This window comes from Pseudonaja textilis, chromosome 4 (genome assembly GCF_049901715.1).
Source record: "Pseudonaja textilis isolate UNSWEBS1 chromosome 4, rPseTex1.2, whole genome shotgun sequence".
In the NCBI taxonomy this organism is placed as follows: Eukaryota; Metazoa; Chordata; class Lepidosauria; order Squamata; family Elapidae; genus Pseudonaja; species Pseudonaja textilis.
Genome location: NC_141993.1, coordinates 38,354,001 through 38,377,614, shown reverse-complemented (window position 1 = coordinate 38,377,614; position 23,614 = coordinate 38,354,001). Strand labels below are relative to the sequence as shown.

Here is a 23,614-nt window from a genome sequence, read left to right as displayed (position 1 = left end):
ATCTCGCCGGCACTGTACTTCCCTTTCTTCTATTCCCTGCTTTCCTCAGGTGCCAGTGTATGCCATTCTCAAGGAAATCTTGGCTTGCTCTTACTCCTCCAAACACTTCATGCTTTTTCTTTAGAGCTACCATATCAGTGTTTCAAAAACACAAGCCACCAAAAGATGGCAGCAAAGAATTAGATACAGATTTCAAATCTTTTTGCTGCCCTCTTCTGGTTGTGTTTTGCAGATCTGATAGCCCTATTTGGAACAGCAGTGACTGTTCCAAAAGAAAACACGAAAAATAGCAGTGGAGGAGCCTGTGTTGTAGGGAAAAAAATCTCAGGGTTATAGCTCTCTTTCCCAAAAGAAAAAATCTGCTACATTTTTTTTCTTTTGAAGAAACTGCAGCCTTCAAGAAAAAAGGATTTAGATGTATAAATGCTGCAGGAGGAGAAGCAGACAAACACAGAAGGATCAAGTTAACGTTGGGAAAAGTAGCGTGTATCGATTGGAGAATCTGGATAGGCTTAGAAGAATTGGATAGTCTTGGAAAGATAGAATGCATGAAGGGTAGAAGGGCACAAAGGGACAAGAAGAAGGTCAGTGCAAGAGTAGGAAGGCAGTGAGTGAGTGGATACAAGTACTGATGAAGGTGGGACGAAGAACAGCAAGTGGATGCAAGGGAGGGCAAAAGGTCTAGGGGACATAGATTGCATTGGACAACCCACTCATCTGACCCATGGGCATGGACTTTTTGCATTTCTATTTGCCCAAAGCAAGTAATGTTCTAAATGACCTGAAATAGTACCAACCACATGTTGGTGCTATCTTACTCTGACTCTTTCTTTTTGTGCCGGCGCAGCCGAGAGCAGTGTACTGCAAAGATGTGTTGGACATTGAGCAGTTTTCCACTGTCAAGGGAGTGAACCTGGACCAAACAGATGATGATTTTTATTCCAAGTTTTCTACAGGCTCTGTATCTATCCCATGGCAAAATGAGGTAATTACTCATGTTTCCATAAATACTTTTCTATCAATCTTTCAGAATTTCATAAATGTCAAGCATATACTTGAAATTCTAAGTACCTTATTTACTCAATGTGGATGTATTCTGCAGCATTTTAAAATAAAAAAAAATCTGTTGATTTAATGTTTAACTATGCACTTTGAAAGGATGTACCACCAGTTGTGTTTTATTAAAGAGACACCGTGATTCTTTCAAAATGTGCAATTCTAAAATTTCAAACATGGTCTTTTTGCAGACAATTACCTGATGATAAAAAGCTAAGAATAACTTTCTGTAATGAAAGATATTGTTGTTTTCATGTGCAAGAGTTAATTAATTAGGATTAAGATCATCTAATGTTTAGTTTAGTTTTGCTGCATCCAATATGCTGTGCAAGTCAGTTGCAGACTCACCATTTTTGCTACTCTTAGTAAAGAGATATTCTGGACATGGAAAGTTTGTAACATATTGAGCAAGCTGAAGAAAATAACAATTGGATTGGAATGATAAGACATACAGAAGAGGGCCAGAAATTTAGAGAAAGTTGCAGGACATTCTAAGCTGCTTTTTAAAAAGGATTCATTGGTTACACTGTATGTCATTTTAATCATTTATGTTAGATTTATATCTTATGTGTGGTTCAGGAGCTCAAATTCACATCATGTCCTGTTTCTGATTTCAGTACTGATTCACACAGTTCAAGTAGTAATTCAGTATACTCAAGGTCAAAATGTAATAATAGCAAAGCACACAAACACTTGCCCAAATTATTGGCTTTTCTATAGAAGAACACAGAAGAATAGTCCAATTTCAGTCCAAGATTCCAAGAGCCAAGGTCAGAATTGTCAACCAGTCCAGAAGTGAGAGGTTGATGGTTTCTTACACAAACATGATTCATTGGAACATTGCACTAGAACCATAAATCCAATGGTTATTTCCAACAAAGGGCCAGGGTTGTCTCTTAAACAGCTAGCTGTTACTAATCAAGTGATTTACTCCTTTAGTTGACAAGGAGCCTCATAGAATGCTGCTTTATATCATGCTCATCTGGCTGCACCAATGTCTACGTGATGCCTGTTTTTGATCAGCCTCATGTAACTCGGGGTATGGTATCTAATCAAGCTGACATATACATGTTCATGTGGAGCAGCTTCTTTGGATTCAGATTCAGAATCTGAGTCATGAGCCTAGATCAGGGGTCAGCAACCCACAGCTCTGGAGCCAGATGTGGCTCTTTCATCCCTCTGCTGCAGCTCCCTGTCACTGGTTGGCTCCACAATTGATAGGGCTTTCAGTTAGGACAGGTAGAGGAAAAAGGATGTCGTGCTAGGAGGAGACTCTATGGTGGGGGAACCAGACTTCTGATTGGTTCCAGAATTGAACCAGGAACTTCTGGTTAGGATCTTTGTGGCTCTTTGAGTGTTTAAGATTGCAGACCCTGGCCTAGATCGTGGCACATAATACTCCCTTCTCCTATTTTTCCCTATGAGTAAGGTAAGTTGAGAGAATGACTGACCCAAAGTCACCTGATGTGATGAAATGTAGAGTTGGATTCCCAGGAGGGAGGTGATGCATTCCAGAGACATAAGAGGCAATTCAGTCCAAATGTCACATGTGAGAAAAAGAGGGCAAAGACATCATAAATAATCATTTATGGAATATTTTATAGATGCAGAGTGCTCAATCTGGCAAGATCATCTCTACAGACTGTCTCTGTACTTACCCTAACTTGAAAACTGATTATCTTCCAATGAGCAGCCAAGCTTCCTCCTATCTGGGTGTACTCTACTGAGTTTTTATAAATGTTGCATTCAATATAATAAGGCTAGCATTTTCCCTGGGTTCATTGTGGTTCCAATAAATAATTTTTCTCTTTCGTCTTGTTAGATGATAGAAACAGAATGTTTTAAAGAACTAAACGTATTTGGACCAAATGGTACTATCTCACCAGACCTTAACAAAAACTATCCCCCAGAACCACCGAAGAAAGGTTTGCTGCATCGAATATTTAAACGTCAGGTGAGAGTTTCTAAACCATTCATAATGCATATATTTATTAAATAAATACTCAGTTGTCTTTATCATTCCAAAGTGTCCAAATCTTTTCATGGCATATGGCATTTGCTATTATAGTCTAGTGATGGATGAAAACAAGCTTTTGCCAGGCTGGTGTCCTCAGATCATGTTGGCTTGCACCTACTCATTGTGGACTGGGGCAAGTTTGTGTTGAAAGAGAATTCAGAAACTAAAACACCATTTTTTCTTCAGGCCTTAGGTCCTGATATATAATTATTGTTGACCAAACAATGAAAGTGATTGTCTGAGCATGGTATAAAGGAATCCCACTTGGACTGAAAGGCATATTTGGAATACACAAACAATGTGTTTGTAAAACATTTGGAAGGAGAAGGCATTATCTATTCATAAATGGCTAGCAAGGCAAACATGGTTAGTCATAAAACATACAGGTACTAAGACACACTAAGAAACTTGTCTATCCCCACAGTGCTAGGACAAATAGGCAGACTTGAAAGCCAAGCACAGGTTTGTGAATGGCCACCATTTGCAGATTCTATTAATGCTATTCAGGTTTACTATATAGGAGATTTAGAAGCATTCTTGTATATAAAGAAGATGCTAGAGGCTGATGCTTTGCATTCTACCAGACAGTAAAATTGCTTAAGAGGTCCTGGCCCAAACAGAAGTCTCCCTAGGACCCAGTGGCTTAAGGAGAGTTGAGGATGAGAAACTCTTGTAAATGGACATACAGTTAAAAGTGTGTGATTTTTATGCCACACTTTATATCAATCAAAGAAACAGGTGTAATCCAGAGCAACACAGGCAAATTTATATTTTCTGGAAATTGCGGACAGATACATCTAGAATTATTTGGAAAAGCTAACCTTTTCACATCTTTCTTCCTTTTAAAAAAATTTCTCCAGCATCAGAACAATTCCAAGAGCTCTCCAAACTCAAAGACCAATTTAAATCATCACATAAATTCCAATCACGTCAGTTCAAACTCTACTGGGAGCAGTTAGCTTTTTCTGGCCTATGGATATTACATTCTTCCACTGATAGAGCATCAAGCATCAAGGATGAGAGAAGCACCTACCATCGAGCTAGAAGATCAACAGTTTCTAACCACAGAAGGTTTTTCCCCGCTGTCTGTTCCTTCTAGGGAAGCTTCCCATTTTATGAAGATATTTACTCTCAGGTCTGTTTTGGGGGGTGGAACTTGAGGTCTTATGGCTCAACGTTGTAGGATACCGCAATAGAAATTGGAAGCTGACAACTTGCACGTATTTAAAATTACATCCTAATTAGAACTGAACTTTGTCCTTATTATTTTTAAAGAAAAGGTTTTGTAAATTTCTCTATTGTCTCAGTTTACATTTTGTACATTTGTATTTAAATGAAAGTCAAACTTGGGGTTGTATATTTTCTGAGCAGCAGCTTGTAAAGCCATGTGTTTTAAGACTTTTTAGTGGTTTTTTTTAAAGAAAAAGTGATCAATACTTCCAATCTCAAAATGAGGGGGGTTGTTTTTTGTTTTGTAAATATAGAAAAGTGTACATAAGTTCCTTTTTCCTATTGCTTCAGTTGATACTTTTTTTATAACGAACTTCACTTTTGCGGTTTTTTGGTTAAAGGCAACACTGCAGACTAGTGTCTTCCCTCCCCTCTCTTTTGTTAAAAGCCTTGTATCTAATCAACTTAGACCTACAAAGTTTGCTCTCTTTAGAGAGGCTAAAAGGCTATGTCTGAAGTTCGGAACATCATGGGACCATTGTTGCTATTTGCACTTTTTTGTAGCTCTTATATTTGTTGCTGAAAAATCAAATCTTGTTTAAAATCTCACATCACTTTTTCTTCCCTGGGCTGAAATTCTATAACTATTGCTAGAAAAAAAAAGTGAGCACACAGTTTCGACATGTGAAGTCTGACCTTGGCAACTCCTTTCAAGGAGACAATAAGATTGTTCTAGATTTTGTTATTTCTTGGTTTCACCTTTAACTGGGCTTGCACAGTTCATGGAGAAATGGCTCTTGAATGCACATTGGATTTGCAGAAATGCCCATTTGATTCCTGAGTCAACATCTGTTTGCTAGTGTATTCACTGCATCCCAGAACAAGAGTGCAATTGGTGCGATTGGTGTAGTCTGTATGCCAGCTGGTGCTTCCCAATACTCCTGCTCTTGTGGATGTAGCTTCTTGTGCTCTAGTTTCCATTTACCATATGGTAACAATGAAGGAAGCTAAATACCAGGAAGTTGAGTTTTTAATGGGAACTTCTGTATGTAATTTTTTTTATCTGTCCACTTTCCATTGTTCCAAGATTTTTTGAGATACCAGGAATGTGAAAGATGTAATAGTTAAAGATTCTTCAAACATCTTGGCCACTTTCTGGTTCTAAGGTATGACTAAATTGCATGGATTCTCTTTCCCTGATTAGGAGGGTCAAACTCTGGACATTCATTTATGAAGAAGGAAGAAAGAGACAATTCCTTGTTTGGATATAATTCATAATCTCTTTTTTAAATAATAGTTTGCAGTATGATCGAAAGAAGTGTCAATTTTACCTTTAATCACATGAATTTAAGGAAAATTTAAGAGCTTTAAACTACAGAAATGGAGATTACATAAATAACCATAAAAGCTCACCATCTACATCCAGAATACTACTAGCAGTATCCCACATCAATTTTAATAAGTGGGATTTGAGATGATTTAATATCTCTTCTTTCTTAGTAGAAGAGGATAGAATTTCAAATGCTCAGTAATTTTGAGTATTTTGAATACTCAATAATTTTGAAAGAGATTTATCTCACATAATATTTGAATCCATTTGAAAAGTCTGTTTGTTTTTTAAATCAGAAAGACATGGATCCTTCCCCAGTAAATGGGCTATGGTTAAACAAATGTAATTGTGGATTGTAATATGCTTGCTTTCTGCAGTTGATAGTATTTCAAAGATGGGAGCCTGTTTCCAAGGTTTTGGTCTCAAGATATTTTTACAGGATATACCTAGACTTTTCAAAAAAAATGTGTAGTTGATATGAAACATGTTGGATTCTTCCTCAGAGGTATTTCAACATATAGCACAGCCTTCTATATCCATATATAAAGTATTTCCCACCAATGACAACCAAGATCATGTCCATAAAAAGAAAGGGTTGAGCTTTAGACTAAAATGCATTTGTATCTGAGACATTAAAAACATTTGATTCTTCTGCCATAATCATTATTGTGGTCAACTGTTAACAATAATCTAAATCAGGGATCTTCAACCCATGGGCCGTGGACCACCACTGTTCCATGGACCACCAGGAACCAGGCCACAAAGGCAAGTGAAGCTCCATCCACATGTGAGATCCAGGCAGTGCATGAAACCACACCCAGTCGGTGGAAAAAATGCCTCCCCTCAGAACTGGTCGTTGGCACAAAAAGATTGGGGGACACTGATCTAAACTATAAATTTCATCTAAATCAGATGAAAAGAGAGAAAGATCAAGCATATATTGCAACCCAAGTCAAGGGCATAAATCCTTCATTTTCACAACACCAGTTCATGGAAATTCAGCTGTTCAGTAACTCTGGATTTCCAGCTTTTGAAAGTGTACATAAATGTGTGCTTCTCTTTGTATTTACACATGCATGCATGAATTATCTGGTATATCATGCATTCTGAATAAAAAAGATAATGGCTAAGTACAATGCCATACTTATGTTTTGCATGTGTAACTTTCTGAGTAGTTCTTGGTGGAATGTCAGCCTGAGATTTCTCTGTTAGGCTGATGCGCAAATATTATTAACTGATGCAAAAGATGGGTGTCAGTTAAAAATATGGGCTGCATTAATCTGAAGTGAAGATCTAGGTAATCTACCTACAAAAGACAACACTTGTTTTAGAATTTTGGGTTCTGTATAGTAAAAGATAAAACTTTTCTCCCTACGTTCTTGAGAGCAGCTTATCTTCCTTCCATACAATACAGCAGAAGCAATTTTAATTTTGGATGAGCCATGAAAAAGAAAGACAGCGACCCTCCTGAGTAAGGAATATTTACGGTGTCATCCACTGAAGGCAGGTATTTCATCCATTAACGCTGCTATTTCTGCCCTTTCATCTGCCTCTGTCAAAATGCAGGTCACATCACAGCCTCTTTTCTCCTCCAACTCCGCTTTCCTTCTGCATTTCCTTTTCATTATGATAATGGTCTCCTATTTTCCTAGGCCAATTTAATTGGAGTGGAGTTCCAGATAGTAATAGGCAAAAGCTCAACACAATTCTGGCAGCCTCAACAAAGAAGAGCAAAATTAAGTGGTAGAAAGAAGATTAAACTTCTATCTGAGGGGCCTATCTAAGTCTTTTTTAAAAAACATCCAGAAGCTGTGAATTTTCTTTCAGTGCTTTTCTTGTGCAACTTATTAACAATAATAACAGTTACATTACAGCAATAAAACACAACTTATCTTGTATAGGACATTATAAGACCCTCAAACTGGAACTCATATTGTTCAAACATTTTTTCTCATGACGAATGTTCATACATCTAAATGGAATTCTCACCTAATTTATAGGAATCATGGAACATAGGCTACTTTTTGAGTTATTTATTTGTCTATGAATGAAGTCAATTATTCTGCAATTATTTATTTTATACCCCCTTGGTAGTCAAGTTACAGGGAGTAACAAAAATATGAAATTCTGTGAGGCCAATTCTGTCATTTGGGCAGTCGCTATTTTAGGCAGTGTTTCTTTTTATTATCTGACTGGGGAACTTCAATAATTTCTCTTTAATACTATCTAGCAATCTAGATTTTCATTACACAAGTTCCTTTCTATTGTAACCAAGAGTATAAGCAATAGGAACTCAGACATCATTAATATTAAGATCAATAAGTACACAAAGAAGATTTACCCATCTGCCTTTATTTATTCTGATTCCATAACCTCTCACTGAATTATCCCTCATCGCCTTCTCTATGTTCAAATGATGCTTGGATTGGCCACTCTATAGGAAAATTAATCTGTTTGAAGGGAAAGAAATCTACTTTTTATAAAACCAGAAAAATTGTTTGATAGTTGATAGTCTGCCTATTTACTACTACCATAGTTACTACTTGGCTTTTTTTAAGTAAATACGCTGGGGGTGAACTTCAGATCTTCTTGATGCAGCCGACATGCTCTTCTTCCCATTTCAACAGGATTATGAATACTTCTCCCTCCCCACTGGGACACTGATGAAGCACAATATATTCAAAGAATGTCATACATTCTACAATAAAAAAGTCCCAGATTCTTTATTTTTTACCAAATAGGGGTATGTTGGAAGAGCAACACTTTTACATTCTTGGGTGCTTGGTGTGGAGTTCTCCTCCTCCTCCTCCTCTTCCTCTTTTACACATACAAACCAGACTCAGCTTACAACCTGATTTCACATGCAGCTTGACTTTGCTGGAATGGAACATCTTATAAAAACGTCAAAACTACATCATTCAGATGTATCTAAAAGAGGGTGATATTCCATGTCTGAACATTGCAACAATTATTCTTCATGTTTGTGACACAGGTGCCATATGCTGAGGACCAAAACAAAGCTTATTTATTAGAGATTTTTATTTCTGTTTGTGCCATAATTTGCAATGCTAAGGAGATTCTTAGTTACTATTTTTTTTACTCTAAAAAAAGAGACAGTGGATATTAGTTCAGAGTTGGTTTTCTGAGTTTTAAGTATTTTCACGAATTCAGTTATAGACTACCATAGCAGACTCTTGTTTAAAATAGTGAGATATGTACTAGTAATATACTTAACACTAAACTTTTTTAAAAAATTACATTTGCACACTACTTCATGGGTTCAATTAAAAAAACATTCAGAAATAAATATTTTAAAGCACTTGTCATATTGTAGTCTGCTAAATAAAATAAACTTTGCTTCTCATAACATTTTTTCATAACTTAACAAATTATACATTTATAATAAGTGGAAACAAATATTCTCAAATAGAAAAATTAGTGGCTGTTGATATTGTAAAATAATCATGATAATAATTCTAATATCCAAAGAATTTTGTTTATTTGATTTTAATATTCAGGGAGGTGTTTTTTATTGTTGAATGAAAACCATTTTTATTTTAAGGTTGTTACCGACATCTATGGCTTCTGTGTTTTCTGACTGCTTGAATTCTTGTACATGTCTGATAATATTGCAGTGCTGCTGTATCTAGATCAAACCACTGTTTTGTTTTTTGGTTTTGTTTGGGGATTTTTTTAGGAAAAAGAAATAAATTCCTTTATTTAAGTAATGTCAAGTGTCTCTTATTCATATTCCATAAAGTCAACTTTTATTAGATAATTTAGCTGGATCCTCCACTCGATTAGTCATGTTGCTGATAAAAAATAAACAAAATTCAGTTACATTAGGTGACTGCTTCCAGTGAAAGAAATTAGGCTTGTGCACCCCTTTCTGGTATAAATTTAAAAAATGAAATATATACCGCAAAAGAATGTAATTGTGAACGAGAGGGTGTTTCAATTTTTTCCCCATTCATTCATCCTTTAATGCTGTTTGGGGAGTGAATTACCAGAAAGCTACTTTTGAAACTGGTCTGGAGAGCTGCCATTTTGTTTTTCCATAATGTTGTGCAAAATTGTTCAGGGCAAGCTGGGGCCTTGTTTTTTGTGGGATTGCATTTTATTCCTGCATGACTTAGAATGAGATAACTTTCAAAAGTAAAAAATTGGGGACTATTGTGGACTGTTAAGGAAACAGATTGCCTGCTTCTATGGATAGAGAAATTTAAGTCTCCAAATGAGTGCATATACTAAAACCAATGTACAATTCACACATCAAATGAGTATGATACAAATGATCAAAACAAATTGTGAAAACTAATGGAATAAAGAATAAGAACAAAAAAGTTATTTGTGCAGAATGTTTAAAAATTACTGGTGAAATATAATAAGAAAAGTGATATGAACATGACTTCGTTGTATAAAATTAATTTTATATTAACTTGAGTTGGATTGATTCATGTCTTCATATCTTAGATACTCTTCACTGTATTCTTCAATACATTTTCTTGATTATTTTTCAATTTCAGTCACAAAAATTGCTTGAATTAAAAAAAAATCCTCAAGGGCTTACATGTATGTGAATCCTGAATTTCAAAAAGTATATATCTACAACTTAAAAATTACAGTATAAAAATACATACACCATAGACATTACAAAATCAAATCAGTTATAAATTTTGATCATTATTCATCTGTATCTTAACAATTAAAGTGTAAATATATATAATAGAGAATCCAAACTGAAATTAGTTCCATACATCTTCTGAGGGGTGAAACATAAGATGAATACCTTTCTGAAATTCCTGCTGTGATTCTAAACTGTGGTATCCAAGCAGATAGTAGCAGCTAGCTGAGTCTGGGTGATCTTGGTGATAGATTTGCTTAGTACTTACTAGTGGAAAATTTCAGGTTTTGGACTAAGCTGGGTTGTTTAAAAAAAACACCCTGGAAGAAGATAGTGCCAAAAAACCACGTCGATTGTATCCATGTAGTCCCCGGAACCTCCATGGTTTTCAAGAAGACTTTTATTATTTTATAACTGAATCTCAATTATTTCAACAAACTATTGACATTTTATGTACTCCTGCTTGCTTTTGCTTTATTATAGTTAAAGCGCTGCATGATGACATTTTCCTACTATCAAAACAGTAGGTGTTGCAAACAGCAAGGTAGATAAATATAATCCTATCCTTTCAAGGGTGGCAAATTAAATTCAGATAATTTGTTGATTCTAGGTATTAAAAAGTTCTACAATATTTTTTTCTGTATAATTCTCAGTCTACACAATTTCTCTAACATTGGTGGACACAATCCTTGTGGTGTACAATAGAAAATAATTATATAAAAGAGATGTGGCAAATGACTTCAGTTAATACAATTAAAAATACCGAACATGTTGGTCCCCTTATAGAAGCCTTCTGAATCTCACAATGGAGTACCCATAGACTCACTTGCTCCTGTCCCAGTACAATCGGCAGGAACAGCCCACTCAAATAGGAGAAGACGTCCCAAGTAACCATGCCTCCAATCCCCAAATCTTGCAGACAATCCATTGTTTATCCATTTATAAATTTTGCAAGTTTCATTATTCTAAACACAATCCACTGTTTATCAAACTTTGTGAAGTCTATCTAGAGTTCAACAGCTGGCTTCTGTAGAGTCATAATTTCATGAGCTCTGCAGATTTTTAAAGCAAAAAAAGTCATTTTCTGTGCATCTCTAACTTTTCCTGTAACCATTAGCTCTTGAATAGTCTTTCATATCAGGACAAAACATGCCACATGAATGTAAGCATGTCCTCCTGGCCATTCATGGTGACCTATTACCACATTTCCTGAATGACAAGTGTTGCACAAAATCGTTTTAGTGTGAGGAGATACTTTACACAGCTGAAGAAAATGAAAGGAAGCCATAGCAGGTTAATTCCACATGTGGCAGATGGCGTCATTATTCTTTTTTACAAAGCAATCAGGGTATTAATGATACTGCTCAGTTTGTCATCTTACACAGAAGAATAATTACTCTACAAAATAGCAGCAGTTGACATGGTGGCTTTTAGAAGTGGAAACATATTATAAGCTAAATGGCTTCACTCACTACAAGCATAACACTTATTGTCAGTACAAAAAAACCCTTTTACTAAACCCTGCAGGTCCCTAACGTGTTGTTATAACTGTTACCTTTATCATTAAAACACATTTCCAATTCTTCACTTCCATCTCTTCCTGAACCTGTATCAGAACAGCAACATACTTCCATTCAGCTGTTCACTGAGTTAATGAGATAGTGATGGTGCTACTAAAAAGCTGTCATTTACACAGGGATTCGAAAAGTCAGGGAATAACGGGGTTCCATTTTAATCAGGGAGTTTAATAGAACAACTATGCCACCATAATGTTCTATTTCATTCCCCAAGGATAAAATTAATGTTCAGTGATAGCACACATTAAAGTAGAATATTAAGGATGACTGGATGAGAACCATATTCACAGCCTCAGAATGGTGAATGAGAAATTCTGAGTGTTCTTATCACAGAAGGTGATGTATCCTGGAATGAAGTGATAAAGCAAGACTGAAGGATTTGACCTTAGATATGTTTTATTCTGATTGCTTCCAGGGAACTTGCTTGTTTATGAACCTTCTACTGCACTAGTCTCTAAAGTTGTGTAAACATAAGTATGACTTTTAAAAAATGGAATGACACATAACTGCAAATTTTTAAAAAGGGAATTATTTTGTATTTTAGTAATGTTGATTGTTTAAGTTTAATTCAGAGAATTATTCTCAATGTTATTAAAGAAGACAATTTGCAAAAATGTTTGAATATGGAGAATGTATATATGCAGACCATACCATAAATATATAAAATCACTTATTGCACTAAATTGGTAGCAAAAAAAAAATAGATGAATGGGCTGATCTCTTAAAACTTAGGTAGGATCAATTCTGAGAGCCCTTGCAAAGATTACCAAGAAGCCCAGAACTATAAATTGTACTGGAATGTTGTACAAATATCCTAGAGGAGAAGAAGGTCTTTGAAAGCACATTTGCCTTGCTACTATAGCCTTTGATAAGTTGAATATTTTTGTTGACATTGAGGGCTTAGTGGTTTTGTATGGTTCAGTAACATTAAAATATTGCCTATTCCACTTGTATCATGCTATCAAATTCAGACATATTATACAATAATCAAATACACTTTAGACTTGATTTATCAACACTCTTCTCACACAAAAGGGCATTTCTAATTTGCAAAATGAAGAGCAAAGGGTTTATTTAAAGAGACGTCACACCTCATCCAAAATCTATGCCCAAGATCAGGAGACCTGTACTTCTTTTATTTATTTTTATTTTGATTTATTTTGATTTGTCAATCACTTACAAGATAATAGGTATAAGTAAAAACATAGTTATGAATACATCAAATGGGTACTTATAAGAAAATAAAATAAACAATAGGACAGGAATGGTAGGCACGTTGGTGCATTTATGCATGCCCCCTACAGATCTATATAACTGTATAACTATATATATATACATAAAACTGTATAACTATATAACTATACAACTATACAACTATTCAATGATTCATCTAATCAACATCTTTTGACAGGCAGTTTGTTTTGTCTTTTGTACAATCAAAAGATTAACTCTGAATTCCACTCCTCCCCATTCCTTTTTAAAACATTTAGCTTGTTTGTTAATAGTTTTTATGTGGAAACAACTCGATTAAATTGAAGGGAGCGAAGCACTTTGTAAATGGACACTGCATTACACCAAATGAGGAAGTTTCTTCTAGTGGCTAATTTGATGATTTGGTAAGAAATGTGGTGAAAGCAGCATGTTCATTCTATGGATAGGCACTTGTATGGCTGCTGCACATGCTAAAATGATACAAAAAGCTTTTTTATTGTTTATTTTTTTATTATACTTGCTATATTGGCCACTTTTAAGTTTTCTTTGCATATCATGACTTCAGGAAGGCACCATCTGCTCTTTTGTAAAATTGACTATAGTAAAGAAACTGCAGATGGGGTTAAAAAGACTGGGAGACCAGGGAAGTTTGATTTAAACAGCTGTTCAGCTGTTTTAATCATGGAGTTTATTGGCTGACCCTGGATCAGTTATGCCCTTAGCCCAGTTTTGTTTATGGAATAGTGGGGATAAAATAAGGGAAGCTCCTATAGAAAGAATAGCTGTAAATAAGTTCCTTATTGGTATAATGTCAAATTTACTGATTCAGGGCTGGAGTAAAAAGTTGCTTGAATTACAGTAAAAGTCTGTAGAGATTCTCAGTCATCCAGGTCATGGATGTCCCAAAGGTGGTTTTTCAGGAGGCATCTGGACTGTCTGGTGTGTGGTGTGTTTTTTTTTTTTTGAAGATGTTTCACTTTTCATCCAAGAAGCTTCTTCAGCTCCAAAAGGATGGTGAGGAATGGACGGATTTATTGAAGACAGCTGGCCATTTATATCCTTTTGATGATAGCATTTTGTATCACAAAGCACATGGGCCTTCTGACGAGCAATAAATCACACCTAGTCATATGGCTTCTGTATGGTAAAAGGATGGGTGATGCTGGGTCTGTTGAAGAAAATCAAACTGGTAAGACTGTAATTTGGAAATCGAGCAGTAGAAGTATGGCTGCCTTGGCCCAAACCAAAATATAATACCATCTGACTAAAGACATGGTTAACTATGTCTGCCCATCCTGGCCTCACTCCTACAATGAGGCTGAAACCTGCCTAGCAACAGGGCTATAAATATGAGGAACTGGAGAGAACGGTGTTGCATTTCATTTCTGAGCCTGTCTATGGCAGTTTTGTTTATAGAGTGCTGTGCATCCAAGTTTTCATACAATAGAATGAACTCTGGACATGTAAAGAAAAAATGTCTAGAAGGATAAGTCTCTCTCTACCCATACGGAATCTTCCTTTCCAATAAAATAATCCATTTACAGGGCCTGTTGGACCTGTTGAACAATGACAATCAGTCAGCCATAGAGTGTCCTGGGAGGTTGAAATAGTCTAGCATTGCTTTATATATAGACAACCACTCAACCTGAAGAAGCTTGTCACCATCAACAAAAAACAATAGGACAGTGACACAATGATGGGAACCCCGTTGTATAATTTCCCCCCATATCTACACCAATAGCACCATCACAGGTCCCAACAAGGACATCAAAAAGATTAGAGATGCTTTTGCAAGCACTTCCTCTAACTTGATATACAGTATATCATCATCTGCCAGTAGCCCTTTGGATTTTATGTAAGACAATAGGTAAAACTTTATGCAAAAGAATTAATGGACACAGTTTGATATCAGGACTCAGAATAAGAACAGAGCAAGATCAGGGCATTTCAACCTCCCAGAATAATTAAGGATTTCAAAGTACCCATTTTTGAAAAAAAGAAAGTTTACCAGCACAAAGGAGAGAAAGATTGCTGAAATCACATACATCAAAAGCTTCCTAGCTATCTCAGAAGATCTCAAGAAACACATTTGCTTCTGCCAGCCTATCTGCTCCCCTTCCTATCACTTCTTAATTTAAATCCTGCATTAGTTGTGCCAGTTTATGCTTCAGACGAAGTGAGCTGCAGTCACAAAATTGTATGCCTTCTAATAAAAAGTGTTAGAAGAACTACTACTAGACTCCTGGTTTTTTTGGCCTACAATCATTCCATACAAGTATTTAACAAGCTTGACCATGTTTACCTTCTAAATCCAGATGAGGTTTGCTACGACATGAAGGCTTAATAAAACTGTAGTTTGGCTCAATTACTTCTATCATCCAGTCCTGTTTCTCTGTCAAATAGAGAGTCTTTTGCTTACAATATTCCCTAATCCTAACATCTTATTTTGTTCTATGTCTCTTGTCGCTATTTCAATCCGCGGTTCAGTTTTTAACCAAACTCTGTTCTCACTCTCTCTCCATTTTTGCTTCTCCTTTTTTCTTTATTAGACAGCTAATGGTTTCAATAGTTTACACAGATGGTCCTTAATTAGAAATCACATAGTGGATAGTAATTAATATCATGAACATGAGCACCAGATACCATGCGCACCAGATGAGGCAGATTCCTACAATGTAATCATTTGTTTAAAAACAGAAACGATGTTCTGCTTTTTGCGTTTCTAGGTTTTGAAATGATTGTATCTATAGCAGAGGAACTGAATTACGAATGCTTATAACCAAAGTAGTAAATATTTGTGTATCTGTGTGTACGGCATACACAAAGACACACAAACTTAATTTAAATAATATTTTTTCCATTTCCTTTTTTGTTAAGAATGAAGCCCAATTATCCCATCTTCTTTCTTCTCTTGTACTTCCCAAATATTTGAATAAAGTGATAGTATATTATATGATGTCTTACGGCAAATCCCTCACATCCTTCTTCCCCAAACATAAGGATGACTCGCTAACAGTTTCCAGAGGACACATCCATATGCCACCAGCTGTATCTCATTGTCCATCCATTGCTGAGGCAGCCTGAAATAACTGTAGTTGCTCCATCTAGAAATGGAATTTTCCCTCTTATTTTACCTCCAGATCATACATGAAAGTAATGTAGGGCATGTTGATCCCCACAAGGGAGATATGATGTTGTTACTGGAGAAGCTTGGATACAGAGATTTTATTTGATTGGAAAGAGCCAGACTACACCATTTTCAGATGTTTTTGTGCAAGTTTAGACATAAATAATCAGCTTGGGACAAGTACTTTCATTTTTCGGGTTCATTAATTGTTTCCAATCTTTATCAGACGTTTTCCTCACTTCCCTAATGAAGCTTAGCTAAACAATGTGCTTTGCATTTTTTTCTCTAGACATGTGTTGTTTCCCAAGACATTAAAAAGACAGTAAAAGCTATATTAACAAAATATGATGGAATCTCACAGCATAAGAATACAATTAATATGATAATACCGTGTTTCTCCAACAATACGGCCTCCTCCAATAGGAAGTCCCAACATGTTTTATAGGCATAAAATCAAATTAAGCCCCTCCCCCCAAATTAAGGCCTCTATTAAACATGCGAAATGGGGGGAATGGCAGGGGGGGCTTGCCGTTAGGAAGTACTTTTGTTGAATACCCAGATATGGTGCTGCCTGCGTTGATTTCGGCATTGGTGGGTCACTTAGTATTAGGAGACCTTCCGCCACCGTTGCTTTCCCTTCTCCCTGTGCTGCCGGCATTTGGCGCAGCCACGCGTGGCCAGCCAGGGCTCCTCCCTGTAACCGGAGCCCGGCAGAGACACTTGGCTTCAGGTGCTCCTGTCACCGCCTTCCCTTCGCCTTCGAAGCAAAGCCAATTCTTTTAAAAACAATGTCCTACTACCGGTACGACAAAGCCTCCCCTGCCCGGGAGGGCAGCCCAACCCCACGTGGGGAGGTGAATCTCCCGGGGCCACAGCACACGATTGGCCCACCCTGGCAGAAGTACCCAGCCACCATCCCTGCCTGGTGCCAGGCACAGCACGAAGAGCTTCTCCTGGGGCACCCAGCGCAGCTGATAGGTGGGCCCTCTGGCCGGGCGGTGGAGCTCTCACCAAGGCAGTGAGCGCCTCCCCACCAGGCCCTCCGCTCATCCTGCCAGGCCTGTGCCAGGGCCATGCAGGCTGGGCAGAGCCGGGAAAGCAAGCCGTGGGTGCACGCCTGCCAAGCGAAAGAGCTGGGCCGACCCGAGCTTGGCTTCCTTCCCAAGTCCCTCTAGCCTGAACCCAAAGGGGGCCACTGGAAGAGGCTGCTTGAGGCAGTGATAGAGCCCACCCATCTGCGGACATGGAGGCGAGGTGATGGCAGCGCTGCTTCTCTGGCTGGTAGGTCCAGTGGAGAGAGACCGAAGCCGCCTGTCCGTTCCACCCCTCGCGCAGCCCGTCCCCATCCTCATGCATCTCCAAATGCGCCGGCAGCTCCAAACACTACAGCAACACTGGCATCGGGCAGAGGCTCTCACTCAGAGGGGCTCAGTTCGGAGGAGGATGCGGCGCAGGCCATCGCCTTGCCTCCCTGTCTACGGATGGGTGGGCGCTATCACTGCCTCTGGCGGCCTCTCCCAGTGGCCCTTTCAGGGTCGGGCTGGAAGGACTTGGGAAGGAAGCCAAGCTCGGGTTGGCCCAGCTCTTTCGCTTGGCAGGCAGGGGCGCACCCGCGGCTCACTTTTCTGGCTCTGCCAGCCTGCACGGCTCTGGCGCGGCCCTGGTGGGATGAGTGGAGGGCCCGGCAGGGAGGCGCTCGCTGCCTTGGTGAGAGCTCCGCTGCTGGGCAGGAGGGCCCGCCTGTCAGCTGTGCTGGGCGGCCCAGGAGCAGCTCTTTACATTCTGCCCAGCGCCAGGCAGGGATGGCGGCTGGGCGCTTCTCCCAGGGTGGGCCAATGCTGTTCTGCGGCCCTGGGAGATCTGCCTCCCCACATGGGGTTGGGCTGCCCTCTCAGGCAGGGGAGGCTTTGTCATACTGGTAGTAGGGTGTCATTTTTAAAAGAATTGGCTTTGTCTTCGAAGGCGAAGGGAAGGCAGTGATAGGAGCACCTGAAGCCGAGTGTCTCCACCAGGCTCCCATTTCAGGGAGGAGCCCTGGCTGGCCACGCATGGCTGTGCCAAACACTGTGGCATTGCTCTAAACGCCACAGCAGCAAGGGGAGAAGGGAAAGCAATGGTGGCGGAAGGTCTCCCGATAAGAAGTGCCCCACCAATGCTGAGGTCAACATCCAAGCCATCGCCACCCACCCACCCGAGGATGCAAGGGGGGGAATTAAGTAACCCCCGAAAAGATGGCCTAGCTCTTTTGGGGGGGGGGGTCAAAAAAAAATAAGGCCCGGCCTTATTTTGTGAGAAACACAGTATATGATATAGTGCCTGGTCCACCACTAGAGATTTTTAAGAAGAGATTGGACAACCATTTGTCTGAAATGAGATAAGGTCTTCTGCTTGAGCAGTGGTTGAACTACAAGACCTCCGAAGTCCCTTCCACTTCTGTTATTCTGTAAACATGCTGCATTCCTCACATGCATGCACACCTCCCCAGGTCTAATAACTAGTCCTAAATCTTTTTATTATTCTGGGTCTAAGAAAAAGGCTTACATAATTAATCAGTGTAGTATTATCCATTTTCAACTAAAGAGATGACAGATGATTGCCTGATCATTCTGACAGGTAAATGTTTTATTATCTCATTTTCCACCATATTCGATCTTAGCCAAAGCCTGGAGTTACCTAGCTATATTTGCCCACAATGTTGTACTCTTTCAGCTCTGTTTTTCTCAGAACATCCCCTCAAATGCTTCAGTAAATCTTATGCAGCATTTACCCTGAAGCCCATAAACCTAATTAGTTCAGGCTATGTTTAAGTTTAACAGCCAATGTTATCCTGGATAAAAACCAACAGTCCAATATCCTACCTTCAATAGCCACCAGAACTGTGACTTTGTAGACACTGTAGTGCCTTTAGCTGTAATCCAGCTCCTCCATGATAATGTTTCTTTCCCCAGAATCTTCTCTGGTGTCTTTTAACTCCATCTATAATGCCAGCCTGGTGAGAGATACTGATACTACCACCTGCAGCAGCTCCTGTGAGAACTTCCCTATAAGAATCTAAACTAAACATCTTCTTAGTCTAGACTCAGTAAACAAAGCATAAAGGAAAAACAGAAAGTTTAGATTACTTTCCCTTCTCTCAATGCTCACTACATAGTTTACACAGCTACAGAGATCCAGGACGAGCCAGCACCAAAATATGGTAGACTGATAATCTGATACATATGTTTAAAAAATAGTTAGAATGGCATCTGCCCTATGGTAGCCATCTTTCAGAAAGTTCCATATCTAGGCAGAAAATTAGCAACCTGGGTTGTTAGATTAGCTTTATTGATTAGCCTATAGGCCATACCAAAATACAAGGTTAACCTGGTGTTCTTTTTTATTTTAAATTACAAATTTTGTGACTGTAGCAGAGGATACACCAGAAATATCAACACATTTAAAAAGGCAAAGAAAAAAATGCCCCTCTTAACATTTTATTAGGTTTTTTTCTTGGCTAAGTATTTGGGGCTTTGTGGAAGTAGAATATAAAACAATCACAATACCACCATCCCGCAAGAATGATAGCTATTCCTTCTTGGTAGTGGGAGGTCATCTATATATTATGTCTCACTTGCATCAAACTAAAGCCTTTCCTGGTGGCATCATTTTTCTTTCTCCCCCAAGAGATAGCCTTCTTCTGATCCACATCTGATAGGTAAGTTGTCCTAGTGTTAAAATACTGTTTTCCTTCAATTGTAATACTACCCACGAGAAGCCTTGAGATTCATTACATTTGTTAGGATGTGTTACCCATGGAACTTGGAAGAAGTTCAGGTGCCTTATAGATAATAGAGACAGGATAAGAATCAGAAGTGGGCAGCAAAGTTTATGCTAATATAATTTTCTGTTGACCAAAGGATAAGTAGATAGTTCTTCAACTCAGCAATTGGGAAAGCCCCTTTCAATGAAATATGACAAATATATGTATTAGCACAATTATATTCACATATATTTATGTACATACATATAGAAATCTGTGATGACCCAGGGCGTGGCAAAAAGGTAACACAGTCAGATAATCAGTAGGAGTCCCTTTATTGGCTCCAACTTTGCTCCCAATGTCCTGGTTACCTTCTGGACTGGAGAAAAACTCTCCCAGGAACAGCCTTTGGTTTCAGAGAATCAAGTCCAAAACATTGTCAACAAAAACTGTAACTATAAGTCCACTTATTTGTTTTATTTATTTATTTATTTGATTTGTCAATTGCGTACAAGATAATAGGTATAAGTATAAACATAGTTATGAATACATGAAACGGATACATATAAGAAAAATAAAAAGAAACAATAGGACAGGGGTGGTAGGCATGATTGATGCGCTTATGCACGCCCCCTACAGACCTCTTAGGTAAGGGGTGAGATCAATAGTAATCAGTCTGAGGTTAAAGTTTTTGGGGTTTGGGGAAGAAACCACAGAGTCAGGTAGTGTATTCCAGACATTGACCACTCTGTTGCTGAAGTTGTATTTCCTGCAATCAAGTTTGGTGTGGTTTGTATCTATTGTGTGCTCTTGTATTGTTAAGGTTGAAGCTGAAGTATTCATTGACAGGTAGGACATTGCAATGTATAATTTTATATACTATACTTAGATCAAACCGAAGGCGGCGCAGTTCTAGGTTTTCTAGGTCTAGAATTTCAAGTCTGGTGGCATAAGGTATTCTGCAACGAGTAGAGGAGAACTCTTCTTGTGAAATATTTCTGAACTTTCTCAACTGTGTTAATATCAGATACGTAATGTAGGTTCCATACTGATGAGTTGTATTCGAGTATGCAAATGTTTTGTATGCTCTAGTTCGTAGTGTAATATTACCAGAGAAAAAGCTACGTAAGATTAGGTTAACAACTCTTAATGCCTTTTTGGCTATGTAGTTACAGTGGGCTCTAGCACTTAGATCATTACAGATGAGTAGTCCAAGGTTGGACAGAGTTGGATCATCAACAAGGTCTTGACTATTCAGCTTATATTTTATTTTCTGATTATTTTTGCCAATATGTAAGACAGAGCATTTATTTGTTGAGATTTGAAGTTGCCATTTGTTTGACCATTCTGATACATAGTCAAGGTCTTTTTGAAGGGTAGCAGTATTGTCTGTGGTGTTGAATAGCTTAAGGCAAAATGAGGTAATTAATCCAGCAGGGCAAGATAAGGAATTCCAGACATGAAGGAACGGCAATAAATCAACCCAGTTGGGACGATGCCAGGAACGCAGATAATCGAAATCAACACAAGATGAACTCATGTTTGTTCCCAGAAGACACCGCACTCAGCTTGCATCTCTTTTAAACTCTTCTTCCCAGATGTGCCTAATGAAGGGAATCAGGACCCTTTTCTCCCCCATAAGCCACACAAACCAGGTTGCTCTCTTCTCCGTTCCTCCCTTCATGCCCTAGGGTGAAGAGGGGGTGGGCCTGGATCTTCGTTTGAACTAACTCTTCCTTGTTCTACCTCTTCCCTGCTCTGCCCAGCCAGACTTTGCCCTTCCCCAGTTTACTCCACAGCCAATGGAGCCACACTCCCACTCCCTGTCAGCTGTTCATCTTCCTCCTCGGATTCAGACTCCGACAGGCAGATCCTCTACAGAAGCTGCTTTGATTATCTCCTAAGAATAATTTGTTATAATAATTGGTGTGAATTTAATTAAATGTAGTGAATTTCCAAAATTGTTCATTCTGGAAATTCCAGAATTTCATTCATTTAATTCAATTCATTCATTCAATTGTTCATTCTGGAAATTCTGGAATTTCCAGAATTTCCAGAACTGTTTTCTACCAAGAAACAGGTATGCATTTTTAAAGCTTTAATTTAAGAGAGCGAAATTGGCAGACCAGCATTATAATGAAGTACTGCAGGCTACATCTGCTAATCACAGCTGCCAGCAGTTTCGCAGTTCAATTCTCACTGGATCAAGGTTGACTCAGCCTTCCATCCTTCTGATGGTGAAATGAGGACCCAGATGGTTGAGGGCAATAGGCTGACTCTGTAAACTGCTTAGAGAGGGCTGTAAGGTGAAGCACACATAAATATAAGTGTATTGCTAAGTGCTATTGCTATCCCACAATTTATTATTTTGGAAAATAGCCTGAGGCGCTCTGAAAAGAGTCAATTCAACTGAGGACAGAATCCCTAATGAGGTTGAAAAATCCCAAATTTCTAATCATTCCTACATAGAATAATAAGATAAATCCTTTGCCCCTCTGTCTTTACCTCCTTCCTTCCTTCCTTCCTTCCTTCCTTCCTTCCTTCCTTCCTTCCTTCCTTCCTTCCTTCCTTCCTTCCTTCCTTCCTTCCTTCCTTCCTTCCTTCCTTCCTTCCTTCCCTATCTACCTAACCACACATGAAATAATGCTGCATATGCACAGGAATTCTTGCTATAAGTGTTGTAGTCCTTTATGTTTTACTTTTGTAAGAAAGGAAAGTTTCTATTGCTTTATTGCATAGAGTGCTAGTACCATTGAATAATATGTATAGACCAGTGGTGGGATTCAAAAATTCTTACTACTGGGTCTGTGGGCATGGCTTGGTGGACATGGTGTGCTTGGTGGGCATGGCAGGAGAAGGATACTGCAAAATCTCCATTCCCTCCCCACTCCAGAGGAAGAATACTGCAAAATCCCATTCCCTCCCCACCCCACTAATCTGCTTTCCAGCTCCATTCTCCTGTGCATGGCAACAAAATAAGACTCAGTCAAACAGCTTGGACTTGGCAGGCAGAGAATAGATGGGGATGGGGATGGGGCCAGTCAGAGGTGGTATTTACCGGTTTCCCAAACTACTCAAAATTTCCGCTACTGGTTCTCCAGAACTGGTCAGAACCTGCTGAATACCACCTCTGGGTATAGACCTACTTAGATGTTCTAGAGAGGGTTTTTTTTTCCATTCAATCATGGCCAATTCTTTGAGAATGGCTGGACAAGCACCTGCAATTTTCTTGGCAAGGTTTTTCAGAAGTGGTTTGCCATTGCCTGCTCACTTAGGCCTGAGGGAAAGGGACTGGCTGGCTTTGTGCCAAAGGCAGAACTAGAATTCTTGGTTTCCCAGTTCTAGCTTGATACCTTAGCCACTGCGCCAAAATGGCTCTCTTCTAGGGAGATAAGACCCACCAATTTCAGACAGAGAAGTGAAGTGATTCATATTTTTAATGGAAAAGGTTTCTGCTCACCCCTGATATTACAGTCCTTCCATCTTCCACCAGCCTCTGCATTAATTCCAATATGATAATAGATGTCAGTGGATTGGTGACCAAGAGAAAAACAAATGCTCTGACTTATATTACTTTTGTGAAATTTGTTTTTCAGATAATGCTGAACTTTAATTCTGAGCAGTTCAGCCAGCAGGGCCAATAATAACATTTGTTGGCAGTTATAGTATAGCAATATTTGGAGAACCATAGGTTGCCTACCTGTTGCCAAGAAAAAGCTATCATTGGATATTGCACAACATGGAGATTTTACAACCAATATA

At 38.7% G+C, this 23,614-nt stretch overlaps 1 protein-coding gene across 2 annotated transcripts in view; it reads left to right on the top strand.

The window, feature by feature from the left end:
- GRK5 (G protein-coupled receptor kinase 5) overlaps positions 1-6,713 on the top strand; it is a 170,792-nt gene extending 164,079 nt beyond the window's left edge. Inside the window, exons 14-16 of one of the 2 annotated variants that reach the window (XM_026704861.2) lie at positions 848-985; positions 2,879-3,010; positions 3,934-6,713. In XM_026704861.2, the coding sequence (XP_026560646.1) occupies positions 848-985; positions 2,879-3,010; positions 3,934-4,032 (369 nt within the window). In that variant the 3' untranslated portion in view covers positions 4,033-6,713. The remainder of the gene's footprint in view (positions 1-847; positions 986-2,878; positions 3,011-3,933) is intronic. The other variant, XM_087932652.1, reaches the window with a different exon arrangement.
- Positions 6,714-23,614: the final 16,901 nt, after the last annotated feature.